The sequence below is a fragment of the Xiphias gladius genome, chromosome 17 (genome assembly GCF_016859285.1).
Source record: "Xiphias gladius isolate SHS-SW01 ecotype Sanya breed wild chromosome 17, ASM1685928v1, whole genome shotgun sequence".
Lineage (NCBI taxonomy): Eukaryota > Metazoa > Chordata > Actinopteri > Istiophoriformes > Xiphiidae > Xiphias > Xiphias gladius.
In genome coordinates this window covers 8,049,086-8,062,269 of record NC_053416.1, presented here as the reverse complement: position 1 = coordinate 8,062,269, position 13,184 = coordinate 8,049,086, and the positions used below count along the sequence as shown (strand labels likewise).

Here is a 13,184-nt window from a genome sequence, read left to right as displayed (position 1 = left end):
TGCCTGTCTCTCTTTCTCTCTCTCTCTCTCTCTCTCTCTCTCTCAACTGCGCGTCAGGGAGGGAGGAGAAGGAAGAAAAGGCGAGGGAACGGCGAGGATGGAGAGAGAGAGAGGGAGGGAGGGAGAGGGGAGGGGGGGGGGGACGCAGAGAGCTGCAGCTGTCTCCTCGGTTTAATACAATTACCGAGAAGCCCGCCTCTCAAGCAACTGAAGCCACGAAACATCCCCACATTCACGACAACACAGACCACCACAGGCCACGATATCGGTCACAGCCACTGTTCCCGCTAGACCATCAAAATGCCACCCGGGCACCGTCGAAGATCATTTTCATCGCTGCATGATGGGTCATCACTAACTGTGATGAATATTGCTTCAGGGATGCTTGGCGCACAATTAATGAGAGAGGAATATCGGTCAAACGGATGCATCGGGAGAACACCTGCCGCCCCAGTAATCCTCTTTCCACTTACATCTCGCCCGTTTATCCTGTCCTCAAGCCAGATCCCAAAACCCCCTTAAATCCACAGCCCCTCCCCCACCACCCCTCCCTCACCCCACTGCTTAACCCATCAGCTCACGAGGCGCACAGATCACCTCTTTCTGGATCAGCTTTGGAGATGGTTGGGGGGGGGGGGTGGTCCTCAAAATGTGCACATCTGGCCTTACAGTTATGCTGGTATCCAGCAGTGAATATTCCACTCTGCGAATTAGACGAGGCCATGGAATATCATATCAGGACATCCACGTTGAGAGTTAGAGATATGTTTAAAAATTTGGAAGTGTTTCATTTATGTGTTCATTTGTCATTTCTGATTCTGAACAGCAGAAATGTGCTTATTTCTGTTATTCAAATTATGGGGTTTTGAATAACAGAAAAAAAAAAAAAAAACGCTTGTAAATGATCTGGACACCAAAATAAAACAGTTACATGAAGGAACACAGTGACAAATAGTGTACCCCGGACAAAAAGCTCACATAGCAGAGCGCATATGCACAAAAAAAGATACTTATAGTCGCAGAATCAGTCTAAATATCACCGAGATTGAGCAACAGAATTGAAGTCACAGATGCAAGAAAGCGGGCGCATTTGCAACTGTGAATTAAAACTGGTTGGATGCGTTAAGGAACAAATGGACAGATGAGGGTGCTCAAGATGAGTGCTGTTATTGACTCAGTGGTAAAGTTTATTTGATTACGTTTGTTGGTTCCATTCAATCATCTGTATGTTTGTGTGCCTGTGTGAGAAAATGAGAGTTCATAACAGCACCTGGATTTAGCTGTAATCCGTCAGATTTTTAGGTTAGCGGTGGGGGTCGGATCTCCCTTTGCGTGTGGGATTTGTGGGTCTTAGTTGCTCCGGTGTGAGCGTTGGTGTATGTGTGTGTGTGTGTGTGTGTGTGTGTGTGGGTTTGGTAGAAAACAAGGGATGCAGATGAAGGAATTTACACAGATCTAAACCGCAACCTTGAATCATCTCTTCCCAACAAGTCATTTTTCTCATCATGTAGTTGTCCGTTTGCCACCACACCTACCTGGAGCTGTCTTTCACTGCTGTCCTGAAAATACTCAGCTAGTTGTGAGTAAAACCCAGTGATTGTATAGTTGAATTATGTTCAGTGCTGGGCGTCCCATGGCTTCCTGCTGATCAAAGGGAATTTCTTATTTTTGGCCCTGACAGCATTTAAAGACAAATTCAGATGCCTCTTTGTGCTCTGGTAGATAACCTCAAGGCCGTATCAACAAATTGGAGTGTCACCTTTGGTTCAAGCTTTTAGAAACATTTCAGAAAGGTAAATCTTCTCATGTTTCCCCCAAACAAATTTTATTTACCTGCAGTTCTTCCTATACAGCTTCAGAATATGCAAGATGCCGCTGCATGTCTTTTGTACAGGATTCATTTCAAAATTGTATTAATATTTTTTTGGGGTTTTTTTTTTTGTCGCTCTTAATCACATTTCAGATATTTTTTTTTTAGTCAAAGGTTAGAGATTATAGGCGACCGGGCTTTGACAGTCAGGACCCGGAAGCTTAGAGATAGCCTGACTGTGGAGCTTAGACCGGCTACATGTCATCACTTAAAACGTCATAAAGGGCTTTTCATAATGAGATCGGCAGCTTTTTTCCTAATTTTGACTGTTTTGTTTCCTCTATATTGCCGCTATCTTTCAATTCTGCTAATGTCTTTGTGATTATGGTATCAATCTAGAAAATGTATTGTATTGCAAAGAGATTTAGTCACATAACTGTAGCCGGTTTTTCAGGCCGCTCTTTAGTTTGCCTGTTTTAGTTTCTGCCCTGTCTTGGCCCACTGCAACTGAGAGATGGTTATTATATTACTGACTGCTTACTACAGCCCTGCCCCGTGCCAGTCCATTTACACACATTTATTTAGCTCACTATCACTCTACTGTGTCAGCTTGCCGTGCCCCGCATCAGTGGTAATGTTTACTCGGTGCTCTGCGTAGTGTTTTTACCTTACTTACTTTCTTTAGTTTATCTAGACTGATTTTTTTTTTTTTATGAGATTGCCTCAAGAGGGCAGTCTAATCAAATCAAATCAAATTACAGATTTAATATTTCACAACTTCACTGACTTTGTTTGCCTGAGCATGACTTGGGATACGTGGTTAGCGCATTTTTCTGGGATTTCAGACTGTTCACTCACACCGATCTGACAGCGTATGACTTGCAGACCAAAAAGCTTCTCTGTGAGATCAGGTGTGTGTGTGTGTGTGTGTGTGTGTGTGTGTGTGTGTGTGTGTGTGTGTGTGTGTGTGTGTGTGTTACTGCTGACCTGAAACTGACTTTGCTATGACCTACTTTTCACACGCACCCCCATCCCGCTATTACCCCCTGCCTGTTACCTCCCTAAAATGAATTAAAATGACCCCCTATATCCTCTAGTCCTGGCAAATCACTGTTCTGCCAAACTAGGTCAAAGTATGAACTTGCCTCCTCCTCTCACTACATTCCATACATTTATTCGCTAACTCGGTTACTGTATGGCAACATTCAGTAACATATTAGCATTGCTTCCTACAGCTGCTGTGCAACAGGTTTCTGTTGGATGTATTGCCGTCTGAGGCCCATGCAGGGAATGTGAGTGGTGGGTATGTGCTGGTACCAGTTATGTTAAATGTCATGTGGCATGAACGTGTGTAGATTTAGAGAACATTTCTCAATGGCATTACGCCCCTACTCAGCATTAGTAACAATAGCTTTGGTCCTTCATACATTCCTCAGCGCAATCTCACACACCCACATACTCCCCATTGTTCTGCCCTTTCCCTTTTCACATTGGGATATGGCCGCTGGGATAGTGTTTTTCTCCAGACCGTTCCCCTCTCTGCTCACATCGTAAATATGCGCTTCTCACACACACACACACACACACACACACACACACACACACACACACACACACACATTTGCCCAAGGCATGTACCCAATGTGTCTTTGGCAGAGCTTCAGGAAGCAAGGCAGTGTTCCCTGAGCTATCATGCTATTGGTAGCTGGTCATGTGACTAAAGGAAATACTTGGTGGAAGAAAGAGTTTGTGAGTCTTCCTCCCATCCCAGCTGAGAAATCAGCGTGTGTGTGTGTGTGTGTGTGTGTGTGCGCACACGCGCGTGCGTGCGTGCGCGGGAGGAGAACAAGGTCTGTCAGGTGGTGTGATGAAGCTTGTGTGTTTGTTCGACTGTGGTGAGCTGAAGGGAGGAGGCAGGCAGGCTGGGAACTGATTCGGCTTCCAGTGAGGGCATGTTAGAGGCAGGAATTCACAAGGAGTGCTCACACAACAACTCATCAGGGCGAGACGGAGGGAAGGCTTGTAGGTTAGAAGGGACTAGATCATGTTATGGTGGTTGTGGACAACAGTATTAGTGTTATGGATGATGAGGACACTGCAGTAAATATTGACAGTGTGTCTACCCTAGCACGCTGTGGAGATGCAGACCTATCAAATGCTGCAGGGAATGAAGACACAGTAAACAACAATCGGGACAGTGTGGACAATGCAAACGCAGTAGGAACTGCCAAAGACAAAGATATTATTGGTGCTGTGGTAATTGGAAAACTGAGACACCTTATGAGTGCAGCCATCGCTGACAGTGTGGACAATGTGGGGTATGATGTACAGAGTGCTGACACTGTCCGTACTGAGGACAGCGCGGACAGTGCTGATGTCAAAGACAGCAGGAGAATGGAAATCGATGACACTGTGGACAGTGTGGATCAAAGTGCCAAGGGCGACAGTAACGACTGCGATAGTGACGGCGACAGCACCAGTGAGAGAACTTGTCTGGAGGCCATGACGCCTGACGGGCAGGACCACTATCTGAGGCTGGGCGATACGCCTAAACGGCGCTCTGCCCTGCGCCTCTCGCGCATCATTGCCCGCCAGCAGCTGCTTCGGAGGCTGGCACAAGGTAGAAACAGAGAGAGTTATGGCAAAGTTATAATGTGTCCATCAGTTATTGTTGGAATATCACTGTGATTAGATTTGTTGTTGATTTTACAGTGTCTGTGGCCTGAATTTGTCTTGATTAGTTGACACTGCCGTCACAGTTTTTAACCTTAGTGTTTCATTTTTGAAGCTTCTAGTGAATTTGTCTGTAGTTTTTTTTTTTTTCTCTCCTGTGGATGAACTCCAGAGACTCATTATCTCCCTGTCCACTCAGAGATAGAGAAGAGATATGGGTGCAGTTTTTAACGGTGCAAGCTTTGATAAAATGTGTCTGTTTTAAAACGTAGGAAGGAGGATTCTGATTGCAGCCTTTTCATGTGAGATTCTGCCTTCCTCATTGAGGATTTTGTCAGTATTTGAATTATTTCACAGAGGTTTTCACAACACCAGAAAAGAATAGACATGACTTTTAGAAGTAACCCATCTATCTTCTGTTTCATCATGCTTTTTACATGCTTTTTTGACAAGAGCTTACACACTAAGCGTTGCCAGTACCCCCACTTCCTTCTGGTTTTACTCAGTTGGACATATGAAGCCATTTCTCCTGCAAAGATGAGTTTCATAAATCTGAAAGAAGTCATAACAAGCTCTAAAGCACTGTAGTGGTATTGTTTTCGTCTGTGTCTCCTCTACCAAACTCGTCAGCTTTGTATTCCATGGTTAGTTCCTCAACTTCCTGTCACATGACTCATGTTTCCTGGTGAGTAAACAGAATATCCCGCTGTTCATGAAAATGTAGAAGATGAGTCACTCTCCCCTGAGGTTCCTGCAGTTGCGAGATTAGTACGCTTACAACACATCAGATAGTGTGTGTTTTTTGTTCTGAATTGCCATGATTACTCTGGTCTGATGAAGGAGCAGAGGGATGTCAGGTCTTGCGTAAGGTATCCGCCCCACCAACACCCATCCAACGACCCCCCCCCCTCACACACTCGCCCTGCCCCGCACTGCCCCGCCCCACCTGTAAATTTGAGAGTGAGAGAGACATGACAGTTATGGCCGGTAAGGAATTTGGATGGAGGAGCAAGTTTATGCCTGTGCTGGGTTTGGGTGATGGTTTGACTTATTTAACTTTCGCTCCCTGTCTCTTGCACTAATACACGCTTTTCTGATCTTCCTCTGCAATCCTACTCTCTCTCTCTCTCTCTCTCTCGCTCTCACACACATACACACACACACACACACGCACAAAGACACACACACACACACACACACACACACACACACACACACACACACACACACACACACACACACACTCCCCAGTTGCATTCCACCTCTCAGCAGCTGGTCGACTGTCAGGCAGACTTAAATAAAAAAGAACTCAGTGACCTAACAAAACCTACATCTGATTCTTCTTAAAAGCAGTTGTTCTTGATTGATATCTTGTAGTGCATGGTCCCTCCCACCATTTAGATTTATTTATGCACATGGTCTATATACTGATGGTTGACAATTTAAAGCAGCTATTGTCAACGTATTTATAATCACAATGGAACAAATGACTACATAGCCTTACGCTGCCTGCGTCCTACCCAGCAGCAAACGGCAAAATGACACAGTCAGCAACTAGCTAGTGAACATAGTGGAGCATTTGGCAACTAAAAAGCCAGACATATCCCTCAGGAGTCGAAGGAGACCAAAAACGGATCTAAAAGGAGATTGCACGTTGGAATTACATTCATCAGTTTGCCAGCGCTCTAAATTAATGCCAACGTTGCTCTGTGTCTGCTGGATGTGTATATAGGCAACAAGCCACCAACAAGCTCACCATATCAACTTAAAAGGTGATAATATGTAAGTGTTGTGATTACAAGTTGTTTCTGCTGCCCTCCCCCCTCGAAAAAAAAATCAAATAAATAAGACAACAGGAACTTTCCCTGGAATCTTTTGAGGACCTCAGTTCCCCAGGAAGCAGAATCTATATTAAGTTCAGGGGCGAGATAGTTTTACCCCCAGAAAAGTCCCTGCTCGGGGCTCACTTTCTGAAGGTTCAGGAACTTTTGGGCTGGGGCTGATTGGTCAAGTACACTGGCGTTCTCCACAGCATTGATATACACTTGGCATTTTTAAAAACATGCAAATGTTTTACTTGTAGTTTGTGGCCCAAGAGGTTTTATGACCAGTGGACTATTGACAAAGTCCAGGCCTTATTGTCCATTTTTGCTTTATATATCATCATCATGCTGTACTGTCATGGGTACAAATGATGTGAAAGGCAACCGCACTGTGGAAACGTAAACCACAATATGCAATATGAGGAACTTTGACCCCTGGGAAAGTTCCTTTACATTAAGTTCTTGTAAAATTAAAGTTCCTGGAACTTTGGTGGAATTGAACCTGTAGTCGCTGTGTCCCAAATCCATAATAAACACTAGCAGGTTGATGGACACCATTCTCCCACGATGCAATGCACAAAGGAAACCGAAGAGCTGCTCTCAGCTGCAAAAAATTTAAAACATATAGGATATTTTCACGGCAGACATTTTGACTTGCCGTAGCAGGAAAAGCACATGTGATTGTACACAAAGGGAAAAATAAATATTTATTCATGGGAAAAAAAACCACTTCTGTTTGTAAAGTTCAATTGGCAGAGACATTCCAAAGTCGTGGTTTGATTGACATGCATCTGCATTAAGTATTGTATCATTTCCTGTTCGTTTCCTGGACACACTTATGTTACTGATGTCGTTTCACCACGCGCCTCCAGAGCAGCTTCGGTGCTTCTCGCCATAGAAGATTCTACAAGTCTCTGGAACTCTACTGGACGGATGAAATGCCATTTATCCAAAAGATATTCCCTCGTTTGCTCCTTTGATGGTGATGGAGAGCGCTGCCTTACACCTTGGTCCAAAATCTCCCTTCAGTTTTCAGTGGGGTTGAAATTTGGTGACTGCGAAGGCCATAGCATACTCTATGGTTTATCTCACTTTCATGCTCATCAAACCAGTCAGTGACCCTGCGTTCTTTGCAGGGAAGCAGCATGCGTTATGTTCCTCCACTCAGTTATTCAGATTTTTTTTCTTCCTTTGATTTTTTTACCTGTCTGTATTTTCTTTTAATGGAAGCTTTTTTTTTTTTTTGTTTGTGAGCAACTCTCACTGACTCTATCTGTCAGAGTGAAAGTTCACTGTCTATCGCTCGGGACCACACTCACCGCTACTGCGGGTACTCTGCCAAACCGCGAGGCTGTACTGGGACTGCTACTCCAGGCCAAGCACCAAACGTTTTCCATTCCGCCAACTTACAATAAATGCTCGGGTCACTAAATGGCAAAAGCAATAAGATGTGGCACATACAAACGGTCACCTTACAGCCCCTTCCTGTAACCATAGCCTGAAGCCATATAATCACCCGACACAAATGTAAATGCATTGCTGTCACACGCCGCTTTAATGCCCCCTGCTGGAGAAAGAGTGTGACAACCAAACACACAATTTGATCACATCCAGTTTTGCCTCAGCCTATCCCATCATATTCCACCCTGTTACTCCAGCCTGTTAACACTCACCATAACCCCGGCGCTGTTAATAATTATAGCTAACTGCTAGCTTACAGCAGTCCTGCCAGGACCTGTCATGTTATATCACGGGTTGTGCAGTCCTCAGTTCGTGACGCGCAGGAGACTCCACGCCTGAACTTGCACCGATTTCATACCAGTGTTGATTCGGTTTTACAGTACATTCCTATGGGCTCAACATCATCGCAGATGAACCATACGGGACAGGACAGACATATTCCTCTATAACGTCCCTCCCTCCCTTCCTTCCTACTTCTCCCCCATCACCCCTCCTTTGCCTTCTTCACTCTTTTTTTTCTTTCTGACCTTTAAACATGAAGGACTAAGTGCTTTAGCTTATGTGGGAATATGGCTGCTTTCCAGGCATCCTCTGTGTGTGCGTGTGCGTGTGTGTGTGTGTGTGTGTGTGTGTGTGTGTGTGTGTGTGTGTGTGTAGTCTTGTAGAAAGGCTATGACAGCTCAGTTCATGCCTATACAGTCTTTACAAACTAAGTTACGTCTTCTCTGTCCCTTATCTGTGCTGTTTATACAGTTAATAAACAACGTTTAAATATAACTTTGTAAAATTAAGTAAATACTCTCTGGTTCTTTCTGTTACTGCTCATTATCCATTAGTTTACCTCAGCACAATTATCCCAGCTGAGTGCCACTGACATGTTCAGTCCCGGGACTTCCTGTTGCTGTTCTTAGCTCACATGCCACCCTGGGCACTTGGGAAATTCAGAGCAGGAACTGATGTCATGCAGGGCACTTCAGGGTCCTTGAGACCCAGTAGTGGGCAGACATAACACTGAGAAAAAGGCTGTCAGAAAGTCAGGGTTGGGAGAAAATGAAAGCCGGGGGACAGATAGGTGAAGGCACATTTACAGACAAAAAAAAAAAAAAAGCTGTGAGGACGTAGAGTTGATTGTATTATGTGTATTATGTAAGATAGCTGGCACCCTGTTATGTAAGGAATTGTCCCATACACGTACGTCCATATTCCCACATCGCCACTCAGTCAGACACGTGCCCATACACATACCATCTGTGTACCTTCCCTGCTGTTGTTCTAGTGGCATGCTGCCTGTTGTCATGTATTCTACACTGGAGGAATGCAGAGACATGGAATAGACTGAAGGAGAAGCACGGTAGGCAGCTTGGATTAGCTCTGTCTGACTGTGCCCATTTGTGTGTTTTGTGGCCCGCTAATAACACGTTTGTGTACTAATTAATCTCTTGATTAAATTCTGCACAGATGAATAGCGGGGCTTTGTTGCCACATTGACGGGAGCTTTGCCAAACACATGCATAAACCCAGTAATGACATATGCCACTTTGTGCTATTTTAAACTTTATCTGGGCACTACAGTGGCTTCATAAGTAGTGATTGCTTTTGAATATAACACCAGAAAGTCCGTGTAAATGCAATTAGTAGATGGAGGGTTTTGAGGTTCTATGAATCATTAATTATGCTTTTCTAAATATGCAATAATCCATTTATTTATATCTCATTTAGCTGAGTAGACAGAAAAAAACCAGGATTTAAAATCTATGAGGATTTACGGCAGCGTTTACCTGAATACATTTTAGCCCATACAGAAGATCCCAAACTTTAGTTCTGGTATCAATGGAGGAGGTTATGCAGAAACAGTTTTAGAAATGGACAATGGTTTCCAAAACTTGCAAACAAGCTTATCTTATAATACTGTGACAGTGATGTTGCTCTGTGTACTGTTTCCCTTTTGACCAAACCCTGCTGTTACTGTAAATTTTGAATCGTCAACCTTGAATTAAATTATAACAAGTTTCGGTGTATTCATATTCACAGTTTTGACACGGCTTTTTATTGTCAACTAATCCACTGAAAAGACTTAAACCAACAGTGTTTTTGTCAGTTTCTAAAGACTTTTTACCTTCCAAAGCCTGTCTGTGGCACTCAGCCCCAAGCCCATTGGTTCCCGCTGAAGAAAAAATCTTCAAAAACTAGTGATGAATATATAGCTTCAAAAAAAATATAGCTTTAAAAAAAAAAAAACTTAGTAATTTTCTAAAGCAGCTGGATTGCTGTAGTTTCAAACGGGAATAAATAGTGCATTTTTTGACTATTTTCGGGATTTGGTGCACTACTGTGGTTTTATGGCACCACAGCGTTATATGTGGGACTGGCTCGAAATAAACTACAGCTCCCATGTTCACAGTAGTGAAAGAACATGTCAGCCTGTGCAAAAGTGTGTCTCACTGCTTTTAACGGGCAAAAATTGAGGTCTGGGGCGTCTGGAATAATCAGGATTTTTTTTTAAAAACTGGTTCATATAAAAAGAGTTGATACGCCTTCAAATCTCGCATTCAGTAAATAAGCGGTTGGGGTGGTATGTCTTCCTCCCTGCGGTTTTCTCACAGGGTCAGTCCATCTCAGCTGCCCTCCCCACCCCAGCTGTCTGCCTGTCTCATCCTTTTTGCATTCTCTGATTCACTAGGGGCAACATCTGGACTGTGCTAAAGGTCTGCGCTGGTGTGTGTAATGTATGTGTGTGCGTATACACACATTGACCTGGTCTGCAGTATTGTACAGTAAACACATGGAAAGGGGACAAGGTCAGAGTCTCCTTGCTAGCCTGCCAGTAGGTTCCGATGACTCGTGAAGTTAGCATCCACCAGTCGTCAGTCTGGGACCTCAGGATCTGGCTGATGCAAACGCCAGCTGAAATGAGCCATTTCCTGCATGGATGAGATGGGGAAACAGCAGCACTGGTAATGAAAAAGAAGATGTGGAGCTCTGTTGGATCAAAGTGGAAGAAAGGATGATGAAGTGAAGGGGACGGATGGATTAAGGAAAATGTGTGAGGGAGTATTTTTCTCTAGAGGGATTTTTTTTCTTTTTTAGAGAAAGACAAGGTTAAGAGTAAGAAAGAAAGCAGTAAGAGTACAGAGGAAAAAATGTAAAGAAAGGGGGGGTTTATTAAGTAAGCCTGAAGACAAAGGAAAGGAAATAAGGAGAAAATGTCATTCAACATGTAGAAAGAACTTAAAACAAGAATGAATAAAAGGGAATAGGCAAGAAACTAAAACAAGAGTGAGGAAAAGAAAGGAGTCTACTGCAGTATAAAGCAGAGAGAGCTGTAAAAATAGAGAGATATTGTATGTGGATCCTAACAAAGCAGAAAGTGCGAGAGAGGAGGTTGAGGAGAAAATTAGAGGGAAGAGAAAACCTGCATGGGGCAGGCTGGAAGAGGGAGGCAGAGTTGTAAACACAAGGGTTGGAAAAGCAGTGAGGAAGAAAACACAGAAAGTTGCCACTTGATGGAAAGCTGAATAAGTAGCGAATGGACGTGCGATGGGATGGAGAGGAAACTTCAGTCTGAGCAAAGGAGAAAGAAATAGCAGCATGTAAACCTCCACACCATGAGGGCTTCAAGTAAGTTTTTCAGTTCTCTAGGTTTCCTCACCCCACAGGCTCTCTCTGGTGAAACGCCTCTAACTGGCATATCTCTGTCTCTCCGCTCTATTTCCAGAGTGTTACAAAAGAAACATTTTTGTCATGATCTACCCTCATGTTGCTTAATATATGTTTACACAGACGAGTTATGCTGAGAATGTTGGGAGAGGGATTTAATTGCTGGATTGCGGTGACAGGATGATTTCCTGTGACCGTTCTCATCCCTGACGGTGAAGACGGAGGCTTTTTATTGCCATGCTGAACTTTGTCCCCCCTGTGTTTCTGTGGTGCCTCTCCCGTTCAACTGCCAGCACATGTAAACCAATGAATGACAAAAGTGAGAGTGAATGAGTGGTGTGAGATAAGAGCAGTGACTGTAGAATGATGCAGGGATAATGTTGCTGTTGGTTGTTTTTTGATGACTGATATCATAGTATTATATCTAATAACTGCGTGGAAGTTGATATTATTTTGAACTTTAAAACTGGTTATATAGACATTTCCTATATTTGTACTTTGGCATAATAATGGTCTTTACATCCTTTATTATTTATAATTTATGTAATTTGTTTGATCTTGCCTTGAATTTTTAGAAATGTCCCTCTACAAGCCCTAGACTTCCCTCTCTCTCTCTTGCACAGTTTTTCTTTACATATCTATGTGTGTATGTATGGGCGTGTTTGTGAGAATGGACGTCTCTGTGTATATATTATGTATTTACATAGCTGTATTTCTTAATCTGCAGACATTTTTTAAACTCATAATTACTGGCACCAAGATCATTCAAATGTCTTTGTCAGCAGAAAGCTCTGCAGGGCGGTCTAATCAGTGTCAGCTCATAAAGAAACATACACACACACACACACACACACACACACACACACACACACGCACATTGGAGAGCTGCAAGTTTAGCAGTCTGAGCAATACATATGCTAGCGGAAAAAAGTAGTAAAACAAATGCCTGTAAACCATCTCGTGATGCTGGCAGCAGCACCTAATGGGGTGTGGTGCCATTTGTAAGGCCTGTTAAATTTATGCATTAACAGCTGAAACCTGACTTCTGATTCGTCTGAGTGGATATTGTTTGAAAGTACAGGATATTTAATGTTAAACTATGTAAACTGTTTCCTTTGTCCTCTCAAGATAATGTGCATCCCTTTCTGGCTCACTTCCAGCTTTTCCAATCTCATCATTCCAGTGAATTCCCAGAGGAAGATTTAATTCGCTTACATGTTCCTCCCCCATATGCTAAAAATGCTGGGAAAGGGACAAGAGACAAATAAAATGAGATGTTCTTTATTTTTGTGTCTGACTCTTAATTAATCCCTTTCATGTAAATTTTAGAGAGCAAATAATCAACACTGCTCATCAAGTTGGGCATAGAGAAGACATCCGTCCACTGGAATTCCCAGAGGGAAATTCAATAATATGGGACTTTCCTCCACAAAAATGATATTAGGATATTAGGTCCCTCACTCTTAACTGTTTTCACTTGTTGTATTATAGGGTATAACGATAAATGTCAAAAAACAAAACAAAAACTGTATCTAATTTATGTGTGTAATTAACATGTTTCTCCTGCTTTATTTTTGCTTTACAGAGATTGAGGCTAAGGAGGCTTGTGATTGGCTTAGAGCAGCAGGATTTCCACAGTACGCCCAGCTCTATGAAGGTAACACACACACACACGCACACACGCGTACACACAGAGTAGCCGAAGTCCAGCATTTACCTAGCTGCCTTGCTTCACACAAAGAGTTGCCTCTTCAAATCTC

The 13,184-nt window shown here is 43.2% G+C and overlaps 1 protein-coding gene across 2 annotated transcripts in view; it reads left to right on the top strand.

Moving 5' to 3' along the window:
* LOC120802754 (stAR-related lipid transfer protein 13-like) overlaps positions 1-13,184 on the top strand; it is a 56,904-nt gene that overhangs the window by 30,501 nt on the left and 13,219 nt on the right. Inside the window, exons 1-2 of one of the 2 annotated variants that reach the window (XM_040150871.1) lie at positions 3,732-4,430; positions 13,010-13,081. In XM_040150871.1, coding sequence (XP_040006805.1) covers positions 3,860-4,430; positions 13,010-13,081 — 643 coding nt within the window. In that variant the 5' untranslated portion in view covers positions 3,732-3,859. Of the gene's footprint in view, positions 1-3,731; positions 4,431-13,009; positions 13,082-13,184 lie in introns of those variants that run through there. The other variant, XM_040150872.1, reaches the window with a different exon arrangement.